Source organism: Epinephelus lanceolatus, chromosome 13 (assembly GCF_041903045.1).
Source record: "Epinephelus lanceolatus isolate andai-2023 chromosome 13, ASM4190304v1, whole genome shotgun sequence".
Taxonomy (NCBI): domain Eukaryota; kingdom Metazoa; phylum Chordata; class Actinopteri; order Perciformes; family Serranidae; genus Epinephelus; species Epinephelus lanceolatus.
The window spans coordinates 19,210,495-19,232,537 of record NC_135746.1 but is presented as its reverse complement, the minus strand read 5'-3'; the positions used below and the strand labels follow the sequence as shown (position 1 = coordinate 19,232,537).

Sequence of the window (22,043 nt, the reverse complement as noted above, 5' to 3'; positions counted from 1 at the left end):
TTACATTTTTACTAATACAACGGTAAACTTTTCAAAGCAGACACAAAGATCGAGGTACAAGTTTACAAGATTGTTAAATTACATCACACACTAACTCTCTAATAAAAACATTTTGAGTTTTCCACAATATAATAAGTTCATCACAGCTGTGTTTCTTTTTGTCTATGCGTATGTAGTCTTTGACTAATGTGAAAGCAATCTTCACAGCAGATTCTGGGGATTTAAAGACATTCTTAAATGCTAACAGATTTCTACATTTCCATATTCCATCTTTAGTGCAGTTAATAGCCGTCCACCATTTTACATCTTTACCGGTTTCTTTTGGGTCCATATCACCATACAATATATCATCAGCATCACGACTCCTATGCAAGTCTATAAGCCATGTGTTAACAATTCCCCACACTCTTTGTGCAAATGGACAGCCCCAAAAGAGATGGATTACAGATTCATCCACATGACAGTTTGATCTAGGACACACTGGGTTTCTGGTGCATCTCCTTCTATACAGAAGGGCTCTGGTCTGGAGGCAGCCATGAACTGCCTTCCAGGCCAGATCTTTATGACTGTTAAAAAGTGATTTGCAGTTTACATTTTTCCAGATCTGGGTACACTTTGTCTCTACAAAAATTCCCACTGGGACAAGGCCCAAGGAATGGGTAGAAAGTCTCTCCTCGATGTTTTTTCTGTAGATACCTCCTGATTGAGACTGTTCCAATTTTGCAGATTTGAAGATTGTCAAAGCTTTTTCATACAAGGCTAGCCTCGTCTCTGCATGGGGGGTTTCAAGAGGGATCCTTCTACCCATTCCAGCTAAAATCCCATGACCCACCCAAAGTCTTGTAAAATTACACCATAGACTGGCATTATCACTCAACACAGCATTGACAATAGGAAGAAGAAACAAAGCATCAAGTTTGGCACAGAAGTCAGGTACTGCCTTTCCTCCTTTTTGTTCAGAGGCTTGTACATTATTTCTCTTTTTAGCAATTCCTGTTGGGAACAAACATTGCTTTTCTCAGGCCAGTGAGGAAAAAGTTGGGGACTGGTATGGTGGCTGCAAGAAAGGTGAGGGAGGCCAGGACCTCTGCCTTCAGGACCAGGACCTTCCCTGTGATGGTGAGATCTCTTTGTTCCCAGCTGCGCAGTTTCCCTTCTATTCTGGGGAGCCTTTGTTCCCAATTTACCATTTCCATCTCCCTCCCTATCTCAATTCCTAGTAGTTTTATTCTGTCTGTTTTTTCCTCCAGGCCAAGATCCAATTTACCCTCCCACCAATTCAGATATAAGATCTCACTCTTGGCCCTGTTTTAGCCCTAGAGGCATGAGAGAAGAGATTGCACCATCTGAGACTATTAAAAACAGATCTGTTATCACCGCATAAAATACTCAAATCGTCCATGTACAGTGACACTTTGGCTTCCCTCCCTCCACTCCCAGGAACAAGCAGGCCGTGGATAGAGGGATCCTGTTTGATAGCACAAGCAAGAGGCTCTATTGCAAGAATAAACAAAATGACAGCTAGAGGGCAACCTTGTCGAATCCCACCCTGTACCTTAAAGGGAGCAGTATGAGTGCCATTCACAATAACCTTACTACAACAGTTAACATACAATAGATTGATCCAGGCCCTCAGCTGAGGACCAAAACCAAAACTCAACAAAACTCTTTTAAAATAATCATGGTTAATTTTATCAAAAGCCTTTTCTAAGTCTAGGCCTGATATACAGAGAGGAAGCTTGCGGCCTACTGCATACAGATAAGAGTCTTGCACCAGGGAGAGACTGTCACCCATACTTCGGCCTGATACTACACAAGTCTGTTCTACTCCTACATTCTGATCTATTACTTTGTGTAAACAGAAGAAAAGTGCTTTCGCTAAAATTTTGCGGTCAACCCCATATAGTGTGAGGGGGCGCCAATTTTTTATATCTTTTTTGTTTCCCTTTTTGAACAAGAGAGTGATGGAGCCTTCTCTAAGGAATGATGGTAATGTTCCAATACTCAAACTCTCAAACATTTCAAGAAGCGGGCCCTTTAATTCTTCCCAAATGGTCACATATAATTCTTTCGGCAAGTCGTCTGACCCCGGGGCTTTGTTGTTTGCCATACTATTCACTGCTTTTGTTAGTTCCTCTACAGACAGTTCAATTTCAAGTTTTCCATTAACATCAGTTACTTTTTTATTTATTTTTGACAGTAGCTGTGACATGGCTGTTTCATCTAACTCCTCAGATCTGTAGAGATCGGAGTAAAAGGAGTGAACACAGGTAAGTATATCATTCATTTCAGTCTTTTCATTACCATTCCTCTCGTAAAGTGCTTCAATGACATTTCTAGGTTGTGCTAGTTTTCTGAAAAAAAAAAAAAAAAAGTTCATTTTTAATTTGCTTCTATATGTTGTAATCTGCTACGTGTTAGCAAGCCATGGCTAGCTGATACGGAGGCGTTTAAAATTTCTCTTTTTAGCATAGTTATTTCATCGGCTACATCCCAGCCAGCATGAGATAATAAATGAAGCCTTTCCTCTTGCTACTCTTGTACCTTCCTCTATGAAAAATGACTTAGTGCTACCTTTCACATCCTCCCACCATTCCCCAATGGAGTCAAAGGCGAACTGAAGAGAAGACCAGAGAGATAACTTTTTCTTAAATTTTCTAACCACCCCTTCATCTTGCAGTACAGAAACATTAAGCATCCAAGAGCTTTTACCTTGTTCTGTCACATTTTTTAAGATGAGAGAGCAGTTAAGAAGTGCATGATCAGAAAAGAAGACCGGCTTAACTGTGGCTTGGGAGACCTGCAAGCTGTTTGAGGTAAACAGAAAATCAATTCTTGAATGTGTTTTGCCATTGGACCATGTAAAACCAGGTGAGTTGGAGTTAATGGAACGGTATGTGTTAGTGACTTTGAAATCCTGGATAAGATTATTCAAGGCAATGGAGCTAGAATCAAGTTTGACAGCAGTAGTAGATAAACGGTCTTCTTTTTCAACCAGACAATTAAAATCTCTCCCCAGGATTACTGCTCTGCTACACAACAATAATGGCTGTATCTCTTTCATAGTCTCTAAATGCTCTTTAAGCTCAGCTGGACAGTACACATTAATAATTCTCATATTAACACTGAGATATGAGACATCAACACACAAAATCCTCCCATCCCTGATGCACAGTACCTTTTGCACATTAAAGTTAGGACCTTTAAAAAGGATCCCAACCCCAGATGACCTATTTTGGTTGTCACCAGACCACACTGATTGTCCATAAGTCCATCTTTCTTCAAATTCTCTATAATTATCTCTCTATGGGATATTACACTCTTGTACCATGAAGATGTTACTAGGCTCTGCTTGTAGGAAGGTTAAGACTGAAAGACATTCAGCCCTCTGGTGTTGAGTGAAGCAACAGAGAGAGAAGTCATGGAGAGAAGAAAGTGGAGTGCAGGGGTCAGGGGGCAGCTTAGCATGAGGAATTATACAGGTTCAAGCTATTCAAGCACAGACTAGTTTCTGCTTCTTCCTTTTTCTTCTTTTCTTTTCGGGAACCACCCATATGTGTGGTTGCAGAAAAGGCAGACAGAGCCTCGAGGTCTAGAAAGGGGGTAGAGGGGGGTGGGGCATTGGACCATACCTCTACATCTGGGACGTTGATGGAGGGGGTCCCTGAGATCCCCTTGGGCTGTTTCAAAGGTGGTGTGCTCTCGGTGGACGAGGAGGGGATGGAAGAGCTTGCAGCACCACCCGGGGAGGACAGGTCTTGGAGGCCTAGGTCTCGGGGGTCTCAGAGGTCTCTGCAGTCAGATGGTGTGGCACTGGGTGGGCGGCACTCCTCAGGGGCTGAGTCTGGTTGGCTGTGTAGCAGGTCCTCCTGGAGCTGCCGCATCACCTGGAAGACGGTCCTCTCTTGTTCAGTTACCAGCAGTCCCCGCCAGTTCGGATGTACCTCCTCAATGGGTTTGAACTCCCCAGGAAGACACCTGCCTGTCTGGAGCTCCAATGTTGCCTGGCTTGAATAGACCACCTCCTCCTCATCCTCCTTGGCCCCCGTCTCACCTCCGGACTCCTCGCCAGTCACTTCATCAGACTCTGCCTCTCGGGGGAAGAGCGCTGCCTGTAGGTCTTGGCGGATGGTTGACTTAGAGGTGACATGATTGTTGGTCGAAGCTAGGGTTGCCTGGGTTAGTGCCTGGTCATAGGTCGGTGCTGGTGGCACCCGGGTCTGAGGGGGTGGTTGCTCTTGACCTGCTGGCCCTGGCTGAGTCTTGTGAGTCTTGTCAGTGGGGTTGGGTCCCTCTGGGGCTGGCCGCTCCTCTGCTGGTGGAAACTCAGTGTCAACTGTAGACGTGCTACAGCACGGTTGGCATAAGACCGGGGGCAGCTTCGGAAAGTGTGGCTGCTAGAGCTGCAGAGGTTGCACCTTGTTGACTGGTCACAGTCTTTGGTGGTATGTTCAGTGCTTTGACAGTTCCTGCAGAATGTGATGTTGCAGTCGGCAGCCAGATGTCGAGTGGAGCCACACTTCCTGCAGGTCTTTTGTTGCTCTGCATAGAAGACGTAGCCCCTGTTGGGCCCCAACTGGATGATAGAAGGCAGGTGTTGTTGTGGGTACCACCATGGCGCAGGGTGTGGTGTCCTACAAAGAACTTGCCATGCCCCTTACACCGCACGACCATGACAAAGTTCATACACTGACACAGGTGAGAAACCTTCTTGATAATGATATCTCCCCTGCCAGGTAAGTATCTCTGGGATCTTTGTGATATTTCATTTTGGGGGGTTGTGGGAAAGGGTAAAATACTCCACTCTATTTTTATCCGACTTAAGCTTAAATTCATCCCTCGTCAGGTCACGGTTCCCCTCTCTGCCACGTCTGGCTAGATGGAGCTAGACCTCAAACCACACTCTCTTTACCAGCCCGCTGGCTGCGGTTAGTGACATCGCTGCTGATGACCTGATGAGCAGTAAGTCTGAGGCTGAGATGGGGGGATGGTGCTCGCTCACATCTTGCCCGTTTTTGCGGAGGGTTTTGATCACTGATTTGAACACCCCGTTGCTGGATGTGAAAGAGGGACTTTTTAAGGTGTCGAATTTGGAGAAGTGACGGGATATCCCAGATCTGAGAGAGACATAGCTGGCGACAGATTATGGTTTACTGGTAGAATTTTGTACTGATGGATAAAAGGACCTCAGTACCTGATTTAGGCGCTTGGCATCATAAATTTCAAGAGCAGTTTCCATTTTTCTCTCCTCTAACCAGTCTTTTAGCACGTTGATGGCCCATGCTGTGTTTTTTTTGCTGGGGACATGTCATTTCTTAGCCAAAAATCAAGGGTTTTGTCCTCTCCAAAAATGTAAAAAGTGATGTCCTGAAAATGCTGCGTTTTGCCACTCTGATCCTATTTGCCTGGTGTGGACTAATGTTAACTGATTTTGATGCTCCTCAGTCTAAGGCTGTTGCTATGGTGTCCCTAGCAACGGAGCAGCAGAGCAGCGGTGATACCTCAAGAAATAAACACCGCAGAATTTTGTTGATTGAACAATCAGAATCAAGTATTTAAGAGTGCCATGTTCTAAATGTTGAATAAACACTCGGTGCGTTTACATGCACGCAGTCGTCGAGCTAAGCTCATAGCTCTGCTAATCAGTCATGTCGGACCTCTTGTCCTGTCTGACTACACATGCAGAAGATGTTTTGCTCCTTTAGCTGTCGGAGCATGAATGTAGTTTCCTTGTCCGTCTAAAAGTGCTTCTTCTGCTTCTCGATCGCCATGGTGTTTGTTTTTCAGGGAGTTACGGCACTGCTGCTACGTCATCTCTTTCTTCTTCCTCCGGGTGAAAGCCCGTGAAAGAAAAAGTGGTACATGTGCAGAACACCAAAGCCAATCATTGGAGTTTCTCAAGCTGCATGTAAACGTACTGAGTGAGTGTTGTTCACGCTCGAGACCAACAGGTGGCAGCAGCAGAACGTCAGTTGTCCATCAGCAGCAAGTCAAACACAGAATCACAAAGTGTCTGTAATGTGAGCTGAATGTGAGGAGACAAATGTATTTTTCACTCTTTCCACTGATTTTTAAAAAATGCAGATCAAACAACATTTGATTGCAGTTTAATTTAGCTTTGTCTGGTGTGAACTCGCTCAGGTTTTTAGCTCATTTATTGGAAATTAATGGATAATCTGGTTATGTAGGGCAGCTTTTAATATGGATATACAGCATAACATGAGATATGTGCCAATTCTTGTCAAGTAAAATGTGAATAAAATTTGTCAGTCTCATTACAAAAGTGTTGTATATTAACATCCTGTAAATTATCAGAGCCTTTATAGTGTGTGGTTTTGGTAATTGTTGTATAGTGAACACCATCATCATTATTATTGTATAGCTGTGAATGAGTGCCCTGTGTGTGCCTTGTAGATAATGGTATTTTCTCTTATCAGGTATCACTCCTAGTCACATCCTGCCTTTCTCTGCCACTGGTGTAATGAAATCATGGTCTTTGGAATGACAACTACTGGTTGCAGAAGGAATGCAGTTCTGTTTCAACTTCAGGATAACTTGGAAATGGATCACCTCTAGAGCATCAGCCAGACAGAATTTAGCCCTCCTTAACTGGACTATGTGTTTTCCCTGCCTGGAAAGAAGATTTTTGAGGTAATCTTCACAATTTACAGCTTGTTTGAGCAATTCCTGGAGTGTTTTTACCAGAAAAAGGACAGTCCAGCAAAGTTCTTCTGATCCCACTTTCAGAGAGGGAACCAAAAATAGTGACTGTGTGATCATGTACTCTGAAAAAGTTGCAACTGAAGACATAGCCACATGGTTGTCTTTTCATTGTACCTTTTTACGAAGCATGGAAATGAGGGATGAGGATGGAATTAGAACTGGGGCCAGGTGTTTTTGTGTGTGGCTGAGGAGAGAAGTTAATGCTGATTGACTTCACCACTTGCCTTCCACCATCCAGCTGGGACCAATTAGGGGCCATGTGTTTTATGCTGGGCAACCAAAGACCTGCAGGAAGTGTGGCTGTTCATCTCACCTTGTAGCCAACTGCAGCGCCACCCTCTGCAGAAACTGCAGAAATATAGCCCACAACACAGACATGGTGACCGGCCTATGAAATGAAACCTCTACGGGCAGAGCCGGCCCTCCCTATAAGGCGAATTAAGCGGCTGCTTAGGGCCCTGCAGCCACTAGGGGCCCCCCAGATGGATGCATGGTAAACTGAATTGACTGTCTCACACCTGCGCAGACCTGGCAACCCCCTTATTTACAATGAACTGCAACCTAGTTGTTCATAGGGAGGAATGTGAGGATATTCATGTTTGCTTAATAAAAATCTGGCAACGATGACTATTGAGTCAACATCAATCGTCAACATGCATACATGCATGCATGCACGCATACGAAGATGTTGAGGTGGGCATATCTCTCAGGAGCGGAGAGAGGAAGAAAAAAAAAGGTCGAAGAGGCAAACAAACAAGCTCAAGGTAAAGTCAAGTAAAGCAACGTTTGTCACTTGCCAGAATGGGTGATTATGTTAGTATGTGCAATACGTGTTTTTAGAGTGTCTGTTCAAAATTTACAGACCAGTTTGTTTGTTTGTTTGTTTGTTTGTTTGTTTGACTAATGAACACACACAGTGTAGAGTTTCAAATGATTATGGTGAAACCTAACATTCAGCAAGGTTGTTACATCCTTCACTTTCAATATAATTCATAAAATAAATAAAGTAATCAATATATCACTTTTTCAGAAGGAGCAATATTCAAATATTTTGGTGGTGGTGGAACCAGAGAGGATGAAAGCACTGGGAAGTGAAAATGTTTTAAAATTTCTGTTCACTTTGTTGTCATCTTGTTCGTGGATGTTACCTGGTGTAATTGCTTATGTTTTATCTACTCTTAATGTTACGCATGTTCTATTTGTATTCTCACACAGCAGCTGGAGATGACAATACTCCAACTCCTGGTTCATCCACAGAGGACACATAAACAGATGTTCCTGGTACATAAACTATATTTCCAACAGGAAATTAAAAATGTCTTTGTTTACAGCAATTTTAACTCATTTATGATTTTTAGATATAATGAGTAAGATACTGATATAAAGTAAGAGTTAACATTAAATCTTCTTGTTTTTTTCCTACCAGGCCCATCATCATCCCACACTGAAGCTGACTCATCTTCAGCCCCTGGGACTGGTTCCAGTGATGCATTTGGTAAGTTTCATGTTTGCTGCCAAATTGTGGATGTCTTTCTTGGAAAATTAAGTTGTGTACAAAAAATGACTTAATTACTAAAGCTTTTCCAAATGATTTTACTCCTCAGATCCAGGTAAAACTGCTGATCAAAGTCACCCAACATCTATTCTTCAGTGAGTGAGTGTAGTAGTAAACTACGGCCCATCATGTTAATAGAGGTAAAAATTTAATGCATAAGGTTTATTATTGCATGGTTATCTGGTTTTGTGTATCCTTATCTGTCTGTTTTTGGCAAGGTAGGGCCCCCGGAGCTTATCCTGCTCAGGGCCCCCAGATGTCCAGGGCTGGCCCTGTCTGCAGGTCAGATACCCATACATTCAGGAGTTGCCCTGAGTCTTATGCAAACAGAGCCTGACAGTCAAACATATGTTTTGACCATCAGGAGCCTTCACCATCAGAGGAACCTCAAGCCCATCTGTAATATACCAGTGAGGCAGACCAGCAGGGATCAACCCACCAAGACAACAACCCAGAGCAACCTGGAACAGCAGGCTGTCCAGCCCCACAGATCACCACCTAGATAGACCTAGACCCACCAACTCCAGGCCCCCAGGAGATATAGCATTCCCGGGAGGACCTCCCAGCTGGCCAACCTTTGTTGACTTGTCCCAACAGTGGCCCAGTGTCATCCGAGGACTGTAGAGATCTCCTAGATTTTATGTTGGCAGACTTACCCTCCCCTGATGGCACTGTCAGCACCCTGCATCTGGTCAGTCAGGCTCCAGCTGGGGACACAGGTGGCTTCCCTCCTCCCCTCTGCCCTCAGATACCCCCCTAGCTGGTACACTATCTTGAAAGCGGCCCCAGGAGACATCAGAGGACTCCTCCATATCAGGTCTGGATCCAGAGGTGTGGTCTGACCCCTTGTCCACCTCTTCCCCTTTTCTAGGCCACTCAAATGATTGGTGGCGTAAAGGAGGTGGAGGGGAACTGGACATCACAAAAGAAGAAGAAAAAGAAAAAAGACAGGTCTCCCCCAATGGTTTGAGGTTCTCTTTTTCTGTAGACTCTGGATCTCTCTTACCACCTAAAACCAATAATGTCACCCTTTAAGATTGTCACCATTAACACCAGAGGCCTAAATGACCCTGTAAAATGTCAGTCTGTTTTTCATTTTTCTACATAGAGGTGGAGGGGACATATTTGTTCTTCAGGAGTGTTCTATTGCCTTCAAAGAAAATTACAAACTGTATGAAAACAGATGGACACATGGACAGTCAGTGTGGTCAGAGGACAATAAAAATAGAGCCTAAAGGTTGGCAATCCTTTTTAGCCTTTTCAGTTTCACATCCAGAGGGTTGAGAGAGTTATAGATGGAAGACTAATGTTGGTGGATATAGAGGGAGGAGGAACTAGATTCAGAGTTATAAATGTTTACTGCCTCACTGAGACTCAAGATCGTCAAGTGGTACTACACACCGTTCAAACTTTGATTCACTGTGGGAAGGAAGTCATTATTGAAGATGACTTAAACTGCATTGTAGATATAGCAGGCAGAAGATCAACATCCTCTGTAAAACTTGATGCCAGTTCGTATACACTCCAAAACATTATTAAGGACTGTAAACTTGATGCCACCGCAGTTTATATTGACTGCTTTTGTGAGATGCCTGTTAACAACGAATTTGCTGGTAATGCCCCGATACAGCAACCCCACCCAAGCTATAAACCTCTTTGGGAATCCCATTTTTTGCAGTACCTGGAAAAGGTACTGGTGTAAACCTGATCAAAGGCTTTCTCAGAGTCTAAATATAGGACTACTAGCTGGATGTTTCTGTCTCTCGCATAACTGATGGCGTCCCAGATTAGTATGAGGCTGTCGGTGAACTTGATCCGGGTGAATCAAGTCTTCTAAAAACAAAGTCATTTGTAATGATAAAAGTTTGCTAAAAAGTTTACAGTCAAGATTTAAAAGCGTGATAGGTCTCCAGTTCTTTAGGTCAGTCTTGTATTTGTCTTTGTGGAGTAGAGTCACTATCCCTATTCTAAAACTGCCAGGAAGTCAGTCAGGTATTTCAAATTCCATAAAAACAGTGAATAAGTGCTAAAATGTCCCAAAAAGTCAGATGAAATTCCAAGGGAAGCGTATCTTGTCCTGGAGACTTCTCTGCTTTAAAACTCTTTTTTTTTAACTCTAAAAGTGTAAAATCTTGGGTTAAAAGCACACTGTCCTCCACTCTGTGTTCAGTGAATTTTAAAACTTCAGTCATTTCCATATAGTTCTTTGTAAAATGGTTCTATGTTTGTTTTAATTTCTTCTGTTGTTTCCGCAGTGCACACATTTTCTGTTTTAAGTTTTAAAATGTTCACCCCTTTATTTACAGTTTTCTGAAAAAGGTATCTTGTGCACTTCTCCCCTTCTTCTATCTCCCTTTCCCTGCTTCTTACAATTACACCCTTGTTTTTCATTTCTGCTAAAACCGACATCTCTTTTTTAACTTGTTTTATTTCTTCTTTAAAATCTATCCCTTGTTGGTTTAGGTTAAAATATCTCTGAAGTCGTTTTTGCAGTCCCAACATGAGTCTATCATCCCTCTTTTTTTTTTCTCTCACCTGCCTGTCTAAAGAAAGTCGGGGTCCGTCCCTTCACCATTTCCCACCAGTGTGCACGTGTATCATAAAAGTCTTGAAGGGTCTGCCACTCTCTGTACTGCTCCCTATACTGTCTAACTCCCTATCTTCTAGAAGGGAGCAGTTGATTTTCCACAGACCACTTCCTGAAGTCACACCAGAAGGTAGTGATAGGGTGAAGGATAGCATTGCATGTTCGGAAAAGAAAACAGGTGTTAATCTAGCATCGGCTGGTGGGCAATCACGGGATAAAATGTAATCTATGCAAGAGGCTCTGGTGCCATCAGACTGACCAGACTGCAAGTCTTCTAAAAGGTCATACCTGTCATTTTTATCATTAAAGCCATACATATTTAAGATATTAAAATCCTTTCCCATACAAGTCAAGAGTGCTAAAAGTGCCCGGCCATTTCTCACCACAGTGCTGCCTTTCACTAAGCCGAGAGGATTTTTGATCAAAATGGCCACTCCATCATTTTAGCTTTCATTTGATCTGCTCCAGATTGATGTTCTTGGCCATAAGTTCTCCCATTCTCTATAGTGGTTTAAAATGGTAGGCCTCATTCTTGTATTAAAAACACATCTGACTTAAAAGCGTTAAGACAGGAGAAAACAGTCTGAGCTCTAACTCTCGACTTTATGCTTCTCACATTGATAGTAGAGAAGGTGAGAGTCATAAGTATGGTTAAAAATAACAAATATGAGATTTTAAAAGACTAAAAGAGACACTTCAATGTTATAACAATATCTTCAAAAAGACATTTAGTCACATTTGTGTGAATGGAGCTCTTCCTTCACTCTTATGGGTGAAAGGTGACGGGATCGAACTCCATTTCCCTTTCGGACTCTTGGAGTTGGTCTCTGCCGCAGGTTTGCGTTAAGTTTTGAGTCTTTAGGGGTTGATTGCAGAGCTGTGGTTAAAAATTAGACTTCATTTGGAGAATCGGAAGGGAAGACTCTGGGTTCCTCCACAGATGAACTGTCTGAGTCGTAGCTTTTCCCTTCTTCTCTGAAACCACAGGTGAGTCAGAGGACAATTCTGATATAGGCCTCTTGGCCTGCTGGGCACTGGGGAGGGTGGCATCCTCACTATCAATTTCATGGTCTATGCTAGCTCCGCCCTCTGCCTGCATCACCCCAACCTCTTCCACACTTTTCACTGGTGGGGCGATTGCAGGCCCCTCCTTTTCTCCCACTTCACCTGATCCCTGTTCTCCAATCACAGGATTTGGTGGGAGATTTGAATTTTACAGCCCAGCCTCTTCAAATAGCTCTGTAAACTCATCATTTTGTCTACCATTCTGTGCATTTTCTGGTTGCTTCACTGCTTTCATTTTGTTGGCAAAAGACATGGGGCAGTCTCTGAAGAGGTGGTTGGTTTCCCCACAGAGATTGTATTTTCCGCCATTGGTACATTCCTCAAAAGTGTGTCCATTTTCTCTACATTAACCACAAATGATTTGCTTGCACGCTTCTGCCAGGTGCCCATATTCACAACATTTGCAGCAGAGCTTAGGCAGGCCCTGGTAGTGAATGTAGCCCCTGTTGTTACCCAGAACTATCATTGGTGGCAGCTGTTTCACCACGACATAGACCTCTGCTTACTGCACTATTCTACATTGCACTAAATCACTGGATAAGTTTGGCATCTGGTACAGAGTCAGAAAGTACAAGGTCAAGATGCACAAAGACAGAACCAAACAAAATATTGAAATACCAAGTTCCATCTCTCTTGGACCATACAACAGTCACATCATCTACCTGAGACAATCATCCAGCTGCTTCACAAGGCCAAAGACTGTACAGCAGAAGGCTTGTGCAGCCTGTGCAGAGGAACAGGTCACACCTTTTTCGCCTGCTCAAACTGCTATACTAATAAAGCAAGAGCACCAAAGCAGCCAGGTCTATTGCCAACACTGCAGTGGCTGCCCGGCCTGTTGTCAGACGAGCAGCAGCGGACCCTCCAGCCAACCGCTGAGCAACCCAACATTCCACCTGTCCAGCAGCAGCAGCAGCCCAGTAGCCGGCACACCACAGCAGCAGCCCCACCCTCAGTCTACCGCTCAGCAGCAGCGCTCCAGAGAGTCCACCACCAAGCAGCGCAACTCTAAGAAAGCCCTTCAACATCAACATCAGCAGCCCTGCAGCCAGCCAGCAGACCAACCACAACAGCCCCGTCACCAGCACTTGGTCCTACAGCCTGACGGGCTTAAGGTCTGCACCTTCCTGCTTGATGACAAGCCTACACCTTAGGACTGACATCAACTTTACCATGAGTTTTTTTAAAGATGCCACCTGGAATGCTCGTGGTATTCAGACGATGTCATTAAGAAAGGACAAAACTGAATATCTACTTAATACTGACTTTGACATCTTATGTACTCAAGAACTGAGACTGAATACGAACAATGATGTTGATGATGTTAGTAAATTGTGGCAAAAAGAGAAATGTGTAATATCTGTAGGTGAAAGTAAAGCTGATGGTGTTGGTATATTTTTCAGAAATCACTATTTTAACATAATTAGAAGAAGAGAGATTATCTCAGGGAAGACTGCTGATGCTGGATTGTTATTATCGGTGAAAAATATACTACTACTAATCTGTATGCTGCGCCAGATGCTTGTAAGAAAGTCCAGTTATTTAAAAGACTTAGAGAATTGATATTGGTTGGATATAGAATTATTTTATGTGGAGATTTTAATACAGTAATGGATGAAAATGACAGATGCAGCACAACAGTTTCTGGAAACTAAATACTCAGTGTTTAAAACATACAGACTTATTAATAGAACTGAAACAACAATACAACTAAAAACTCTAACCAAATCTGATATAAATTATGGGAAATATTAAAACATAGAATAAAAGATTTCTTGAAATGCAAATGTAGACAAATAAATGTAGTTAAAAATATAAATTATGATACATTAATGAAGAAATATATTAGTCTTAAACAGAAGAAGGAAAGATCTATTAAGGAAGAAACTGTCAGATATTAAATTGCAACTAGATAAACATAACAATGACTTATTTAAATCACAAAGTACAGTTATTAAATCTATAAAAAATAATTTTGGTGATACTGTCCATGGTGAAAGGCAGAAAAGAGAAGTGATCAGAGACCTTTGTGCTGATGCATATAAAAAAATAGAGATGCTGACTGTGTTAATATTCCGTCAAAACATGTCCCTTTATACAGCTCGCTGACCTTCACTGATCTTATTGGTAATATCAGAAAAGACGAAGTGGTGGATGCAGTCCAACAATTAAACTCTGGTAAAAGTCCTGGTCCAGACAAGACTGTCCACTGAGTTTTAGCAGTTGTATATAGATGATGTAATTGACCTTCTTACTGTGGTGTTTAATGAAGGTTTAAACAGCGGCTGTATGGACTGCGGACTCATTTTATCAAGGTGTTTTATTGTTTGTTGTATGAAAAAGGTGATGACACTGACTTGGATAACTATAGACATAACTATTATGAATACAGATGATAAGATACTTGCTAAAATAATTATAAGTAGATTACACAATATGTTAGAAAAAAATATAGATAAAGAACAAACCCGTGCAAATAAAGGATGACTTATGTGGGATAGTCTGAGTATTCTTAGAGAAACTGTGTATAAACCTGACAAAGGATTTATTATTATAGGTCTGGATCAAAAGAAAGCTTTTGATTACCTTTCCAGAGATCATCTCTGGGCTGTAATGAAGGCTTATGGTTTCCCTGATGCCTTTATTCATGTAGTTAAATGTCTGTATGTGAAGTGAAGTGTCTGTGTAAATGTAAATGGTGTTTTAACTGAGCCCTTTGAGGTCGAGAGAGGGGTCAAACAGGGCTGCCCTCTTAGTGCTGCCTTATACATTTTGGCCATAAGCCATTTAATTAGAATAATCAACTCTGAGAGTTTAATCTCTGGTACATGTGGTGGCCATCTGCCCAAGTTTACAGCAATTGCCTACGCTGATGATGTCACGGTTATTATAAAAAGAAAAAGAAAAAAGAAATGGATGTGTTGACGAATCATTTAAATCTGTATGAACTAGCATCTGGTGCTAAGTTAAATCATATTAAAACAGAGGGAGTTTGGATTGGAGATGAGAAGAACAAACCTAACGTTAATGTTCAAGTTGATCAAGAAATAACAATTTGGGGTTTGACATTCTGTAGTAAAGACTGTAGTGAACGAAACTGGGAGAAAAAACTGACTGAATTGAAAGAAGTAAAAAAGTATAATATAAAACTAGAGTCAACATCATCAAAACCATCCTGTCCAAACTCTTCTTTCTGGCTAACATCTTTCCTCCTTCGGATAAAATGATAATGAAATTAAACAAACAGTGTGCTAATTTAGTGTGGGGTACCACCAGAGAGGTAACTAAAAGAGAACTAATGTATAAAGGTAAGGAATATGGGGGGTTGGGGGCCGTAGACCTGGGCATTACATTAATGGTTGCTTTTGTTAAAAATGTATCAGCTGCGTTCCTCAGAAATGCTCACTGGATAGGTAATAAATCTTTGTGGAGTAAAAGGAGAGGGAGAGCCAGATCTGGCCCGAATTATAAATTAATATATGCTAATTATCTAATAGAACACCAGAATCTGAATATTAATTGGTGTAGTTCATCCAGCAAACACATTTTTAATACAATTAATAATTTTAAATATGGGGGGGCTAATAAAATATAAATACATATCTGATCATTATAGCAATGAAGTAATAAATATATTAAAAAATAAAACCATTCCAGAGAGCATCAGAGACCTCAGATGGCTGATGTCAGTGGGCAGACTCCCAGTGAGAGCAGTTGTATCATGGAGTTGTTATATCACCACCAAAGAATGTCCAATGATCAACTGTTCCGAGCCTGAAACCCAAGAACACCTGTTAATGAACTGTTATAGCGCACAAGAGGTGTGTAGCATTTTAAAAGGTCTGGGCATGAATTTCAATTTGTGTTATAAATTTGTTATGTATGGACTCTGTGTCATCAAAGAGTCCATACATAACAGATTGTATAGCAGATGCCCCCAAATCACCAAGAACTGTTTCAAATAATCGGCAGTGTTGTATGTGCCAAGCTATGGAAAACAAGATGTGCCATGATTATACGTCAGACCGTCATAGACAGCGACCTGGTCGTTAAGCACATACTCACAGACCTCTGGAGGAGGAAAACAATGGACAGATCTCAGCACCTCCCCTGGCACATTTTGGATATGTGACACTGACTGAAGGACATTTCTCATTTTCTCTCATTATGTGTCTCTCATTTTGGTTTGTATTGTTGTCTTATATCTAATATATATGTTGGTAATTCTGATGTTTGTACTTGTAATTGAAAGTTAATAAAGTTTATTTTAAAAAAAAAGAAAAAAAAAAGCAATAAGTCTGATCCCACTGGGTGCTAGCAGCCTCAGTCAAACTGCAAATTACAACAGGACTGAAAAGATCAACTCTTCTTCTCTGAATTTGCAGGGTTAATGAACTCCAAGACGCTACCTATTTGTATAAAGTGGACATAGAAAACTTTGAGGTGAGACTGTTTACCTTTAATGGTACAGATTGGGGCAAAGGTGGTTTGATATTGTTGTCATATTCAGTACATTTGTGTCTTCATTTGCCCAGCAGTTTAATAAAGTCCCATGTTATTTCTCCAGGGCATGAAAATCTTCCTCCTGATTGTTGTTGCCCTCTATGTCCTCTACCTGATCTTCTTGGTTGTCAGAGCTTGTTCTGAACTCAAGAATATGCCTTACTCAGGTATCACAAAATACCAAACTTCTTCATTTGATTTAAGTCTGTTTCTTTAACCATGATAACATTAACAAGAGCAGCTTTGTAAGTGAACTTGTTTAAGAGTTTAATTTATTTCACCGGTAAGTGATGATGTTTGATAGTGTATTATCTGACTACATGGATGAATGGATTTTGAGAAATGATTTTACACAACTTAATGTAAATGGACTACTGATTTGTCACATTCTTTCTCCCTGCACATACAGTAATTATACCATTGGCCAAATATATTTTGCCTTATGTAGAGTGTATTATTTTAAGTAGTTGTTTTTTTTCCTCACGTAACTTTCCATACCTTGCCTACAATGTGAGATTTGCTGCCTTTTCCTTTGTCTTATAAACCTGGAGTTATGGACAAAAACAGCCAAACAAATGTGTTTCCGTTCCTTACAAATAATATCCTAACGTATTCTAATCAAAATGGTGCCTTGTCTTTACATTTCTTATTACTGGGCTGCGGTCTCAAATTTGTAAATGCTTTGAGATTAATGTACATTTTTGATTCTTTCAGAGTGAATGTAGTTTCCGATGGTTTACAGTGGTTATATGAGGTTGTTGTGGGTCCTGATATGTTGGGAGTTCTTAGTAATTTGTGTTACTTAATGAGATAAAAGCTGTACATGTAGCACTCTTGTCATGTATCATGTAAATAAAGCAAAGTATATCCAGGATAGTATGTTTTTATTCAATAGCACTTAGTATAAAAGCAGAAAAGTGTATTAACATACAGTCAATGTGACCAAATACAACACTCAGGTTCTCAATAACACACAAAATCCTATACATTTCAAACATTCTAGGTACACTGTAGTTGGTTCAGATGGCCAGCCCAAAAACACTGACGATACAGTACATGGACTTGTTCTCCCATCTCACAGAACAGCTTCCTGTTGGGTGTAATACACGATACATTTAATGACAGTGGCACTTCTTTATTTAACATTTAAAGTCATTGACCACCAGTGTCTGAAAGCTGAGGAATCAAAAGCACACTGATAGTTGCTGACAGTCTAATACTGTACATACACAACATTACTACTTTACCATCAGTGGAGTTATCCCAGAAGCATGTGCTGGCTGTTTGCAGACCTGCCCCATTTTTCTGCATGATGATACAGGTTACTGTAGAAAAACACAAACTATCTGTTAATACCATCTTCAGAACCTAGGAACCATCAGAATATTATTGTTACACTGCAGCATGACATATACCAATATATTTAAAAGGCTTCCCCAGCTTGCTGAGATGACTGAGGCACTGCTCCACCACACTGGTGCTCCACTGGTTCACTCTGCTGTGCTGGTAGGCATTTCCTCCTATAGTTGCTTCTACTGCCTACACAGACAGTTTCAGGAAAGTGGTGTTAAGAACTGATCATCACACAGAGTGCAACACCTTTTAATAACCTTAGAATGATATGAAATCCACATCATACAATACAACTTAATCAGCTAAATATTGCACAAAAATTGTACTGTATAGGTGTTACAATAAATCTTCTGTATTCTAGGGACGTTACAGATATGAACGTTGCCTAGCAACCATTGGTGTCCTTAGCAACAAACGGGTCGCTAAACACGAAGCTCCAAGCTAGCGGTAGCAATTAGTCGATTCAATCTTAAATTTAAGTAAACTCTGGGGATAAAGAGACAGGCATCATGTCATTTTGCTTACCTCTTTTATAATTTTGCTCACTTCATCGACGATGAATGCAGTCTGTTTGGTGAAAGATAAAAACAGTTTAGTTTAAGCTAGCCAGCCGACATGTCTGTTCGCCTTTAAACGTACTTTCTGGCCAAACGATTACGTGTCAGGTACAAAGTAAACCGTAGAAACAAGATATCGTTTTGTGGTTATATCTGAGCGTTGTTTCTAAGTGATACAAATACACGCAATAACTAGTTTAAAGCATAAAACCCACCTCCTCTTCTGTCTGATACTCGTCCATTACTTCTGCCTCCGATGTGAACCAAGAAGACTTCCGGTTAAAATTCTTCAGAATAAAAGAACCAACTGAAAACCTATGGCAACTTTTAACATAGACTATAAAAATAATGTACGTGGCGACTTTTAATCGTGTCGACATCGACGTTTAAGCAAAAAACAAACAAACACAAAAGTATTATGTACGGTAACTGCACAGACAGTTATTGCACTGCTGCAGTCACTTCAAACAAACAAACAAACAAACAAACAAACAAAGAAGCAAACAAACAAACACCAAGTTGGATTAAAATGTATTTGAATTGCCATAAATGTTCAGTGTCTTATTTCTTTTTAGCAAATGTATCACGGAAAACCTTTACACGTAAACACCGCCCCCTGTTGGTCACTTGTATACAACATTGTTGTGTAACGTTTATCGTTAGGTGTTGTGCAGAAGTCTGTTTCCTCGCCAAAATATGTCCCTCCCCCACCGTCCACCTTGACCTGCCCAAACCTCGGCCCTAACCTGAACCACCCAATGGGGGAGGGAGCGGTACGCAGTGACAGGCAGAGAACACTATTGGACGAGGGGGACATTTCAATTTGAACATCAGCTGTCGTCGACAGGTAATCACGTCTTTTCGCAGTCGAGGACCATTTCAGGTAAGTTAATGCCTAAACCAAAGCTGTTTTTGGACAGCTTCTTCTAATATTGTTCTTTTTAGTCTTTTGGCTTAACATGTTTTGTTGTGAAATGTTATGAAATAACGGTTTGCCGTTGGTTAGTCGCATCATTTTATGGACTGAAGGCACTAAGGGTTAGGCTAGGCCTGCTAATGCTGTAATTGCAAATGGCACCGTTAGTTGTAGGTACGAGATATATTTGTGGCAATGGTGACTGTTACTCTGAGACTAACATATGACTTTAAATTAGTTTTAACTTAACCTTAAGCATTAACATTAATGCCAGTTAGTGTTGGTTAAAGTTGCTTGTTAACTGAATGTTACCCTTGAAGGGAGGGTCGCGTTACGCAGTTTAATTTCAGTGACCGTGGACCTACGTTAATTCAGGTAACTCATCTCTAACTAACGTTGGTTGACTAAGTTATTATTCGATGAAAGCATGTAATTTTAGGCCCATTACCCTTTGCCTTACCTTATAGCTCTCAAATTAAGCTAAATATGGAGTGTCCAGTTTCAGAAATAACGTTACAGTACGCTACGTAATTGTTGCTGCGTGTGGGGTGTTGTTTAACGTTAGCGGCCATGTTGAAGTTCGCTGAAACAGTCAAAGTCAGTTGTAATTTGCGTAGTTTAGTATTACATGTCTACTGTCGCTATTATCACTAGTTGTAAACCAAAATACCATTGAAACAGCTGCTTCAAAAAGTAAACAACTTTCCGGTTTGTAAAGTGTTTTAAAGTAAAGACGTTACATGTTGCCAGTACAACTTTTATTCTGAAAACTGAAACACCAGAAGTTGAAACAGTTCTGCTACCAGTTTGATGCCTCGTTGTCTCGTTGGTGTCCAAATATCGATGGTGTACGCCTGTGATGTTTTGCTGGATCGTATACATTTGTTCAGATTCTAATAAGCTATAAGTTGCCAGTATTAAAAACATATATTGCTGGCTTACAACAGTTGTTGAAGATTTGTTCTAACTATGGTGCAGACTTTGACATCAAATATAATGCCAATAAGAGCAACAATATGATTGTTAACAGTAAAGAAGACAGACAATTAGTATTTCCTGAATTATTTTTAACCGGTGTTGCTCCTAAAGTGTGTCGTGAGATTAAATATCTTGGTCATTATATTGTCAATGATTTATCTGTCGACCTCAGACAGTGTGCAAGTTGTATGCACAAGCTAATAAGCTTGCTCGCAAATGTATCATGTGTTCAGTCAATGTGAACGTCGCTCTTGATAGAGCATTTTGCACTCCTTTGTATATTGCCCCCTTGTGGCGCTCCTATAGGAAGAGCAATATGCAAGACTTAATGTGGCCTATAACGATGACATGAGACTACTTCTTAATCTTCCACGATGGTGCAGTCAGTGGCAGCCAAATGTTTTTAAATGTTAGTGTACCTACTTGCCCTGCCGTAATGCGAAATCATATCGATATATGTGCAGGTTCTCTGTCTCAGAAAATAGTATCATCCAGGCCTTGGCCACCCCTGATCTGAGCTCAGTCAGGTCTTCATCTAAACTGTGGGGCCACTGGCTCTCCTGCTTGTTTGTGGGTGCAGTGTATTGAATTGTGTAAATTTCTATGAAATTATATAATGTGGTGTTGGGTAATTCTTGTCTTGTATAATGTAGGGTATGTCTTGTATTGTATTATTTATATTGTATTCTTGTACATAGATGACTGTTTTGTGTGGTATGCTAGGGACTTTCTCTTTCCTTATTAAAGTCATTATTATTATTATTATTATTATTATTATTACTATTAATAATAGTAGTGGTAGTATTGTTCTTCACTAAAGCACAATGTAAAGTGTTTGGCCAAAGATGCTGTGTTTGTCGTTTCAGACTGAGCACAGTGTCCTGTATTGTTTCCGTCACCAGAGGGAGACACAGCTCAGTTTATCATTGTTGAAGCTTTATATTCAGAAGCAGGTGTATATTGTTCACTTTTAACCATACACGCGATCCAGTCAATAGAAATAGTTTTACTTAATCTCAATCGTATATTTTAAGTGAGTAAATGACCAGTTCTTCCTTAATTAGAGCTATAAAGTGGATTTTAACATACCCGTTCGTACTGATGGCTGATTGGGCAGTAGCACGTCACGTGACCAGAAATAGCATGAACCCACACTAACTCCCGTAACGTTTTGTAATAAAAGTCTGCGATCGGATGCATTTTTCCGTTGCCCATCAGTCATAAGACATCAAACTGCGCTTTCACAATTTGTTGGTGTGTTTTTGTAGCCATAGAAATCATATTGAACCGCGAGTTAGTGTCACAATGAGGAGAAGGAGTCTCCCACTTGACTCGTTAATCAGCATCGCTTCTCGGCCTTTTGGCTAAGATCAAGTGTAGTATCTGTTCTTATCAGTTTAATATCTGATACGTCCCCTACCCGGGGACCATATATTAAATTGATTTTTGGAACAGGGAGATGGAATAGGGGCTTGCTCCGTCCACTCCACGCATCGATCTGGTATTGCAGTACTTCCAGGAACGGTGCACCCCCCCCGTATGTGTTGAAAATAATTATAATCAGTGTATTTATGATATAGTCATGCGAGTTCTTAATATTCTCAACTGTTGTAGACAGTGCACACCTACTGATCTTTTTTATTTGTAAATTTTGGTGTGTTTGGACTTTCTACGGTGCCTATTATTATTTTCAATTATTGTATTTGTTTTATTCTTGTTTGAAGTGGAGACATATTGTATGCATGTCACTGTAAAATGAAGTGAACCAGTAACTGCAGAGTGACACAAGGTGATTGCAAAAGGAGA

The 22,043-nt window shown here is 40.9% G+C and overlaps 1 protein-coding gene, 1 long non-coding RNA gene and 1 other non-coding gene across 3 annotated transcripts; 2 read left to right on the top strand and 1 right to left on the bottom strand.

The window, feature by feature from the left end:
* Positions 1–6,318: 6,318 nt before the first annotated feature.
* LOC117271098 (uncharacterized) lies at positions 6,319–13,605 on the top strand. Its single transcript, XR_013493143.1, has 5 exons — positions 6,319–7,487; positions 7,939–8,004; positions 8,150–8,218; positions 8,328–8,418; positions 8,497–13,605. It is a non-coding gene; the product is annotated as an uncharacterized LOC117271098 (long non-coding RNA).
* Positions 13,606–17,300: 3,695 nt separating this feature from the next.
* Positions 17,301–18,600, bottom strand: LOC117270996 (dynein light chain Tctex-type 1-like). The gene is made up of 5 exons (XM_033649056.2): positions 18,559–18,600; positions 18,312–18,353; positions 17,849–17,972; positions 17,681–17,758; positions 17,301–17,523 (listed from the first exon to the last, which is right to left on the bottom strand). The coding sequence occupies exons 1-5, from the start codon at positions 18,583–18,585 to the stop codon at positions 17,453–17,455; spliced, it is 342 nt and encodes a 113-aa protein (XP_033504947.1). The 5' UTR covers positions 18,586–18,600; the 3' UTR covers positions 17,301–17,452.
* Positions 18,601–21,581: 2,981 nt separating this feature from the next.
* Positions 21,582–21,772, top strand: LOC117271310 (U2 spliceosomal RNA). The gene has a single exon (XR_004502861.2). It is a non-coding gene; the product is annotated as a U2 spliceosomal RNA (small nuclear RNA).
* Positions 21,773–22,043: the final 271 nt, after the last annotated feature.

Coding starts and splice junctions, on each gene's coding strand:
- LOC117270996 (XM_033649056.2), bottom strand. CDS start 18,585: ATGGACGAGTATCAGACAGAAGAGGAG. Junction 18,354..18,558: donor AGTATCAGACAGAAGAGGAG/GTGGGTTTTATG, acceptor TTCACCAAACAG/ACTGCATTCATCGTCGATGA. Junction 17,973..18,311: donor TGAGCAAAATTATAAAAGAG/GTAAGCAAAATG, acceptor CTGTCTGTGTAG/GCAGTAGAAGCAACTATAGG.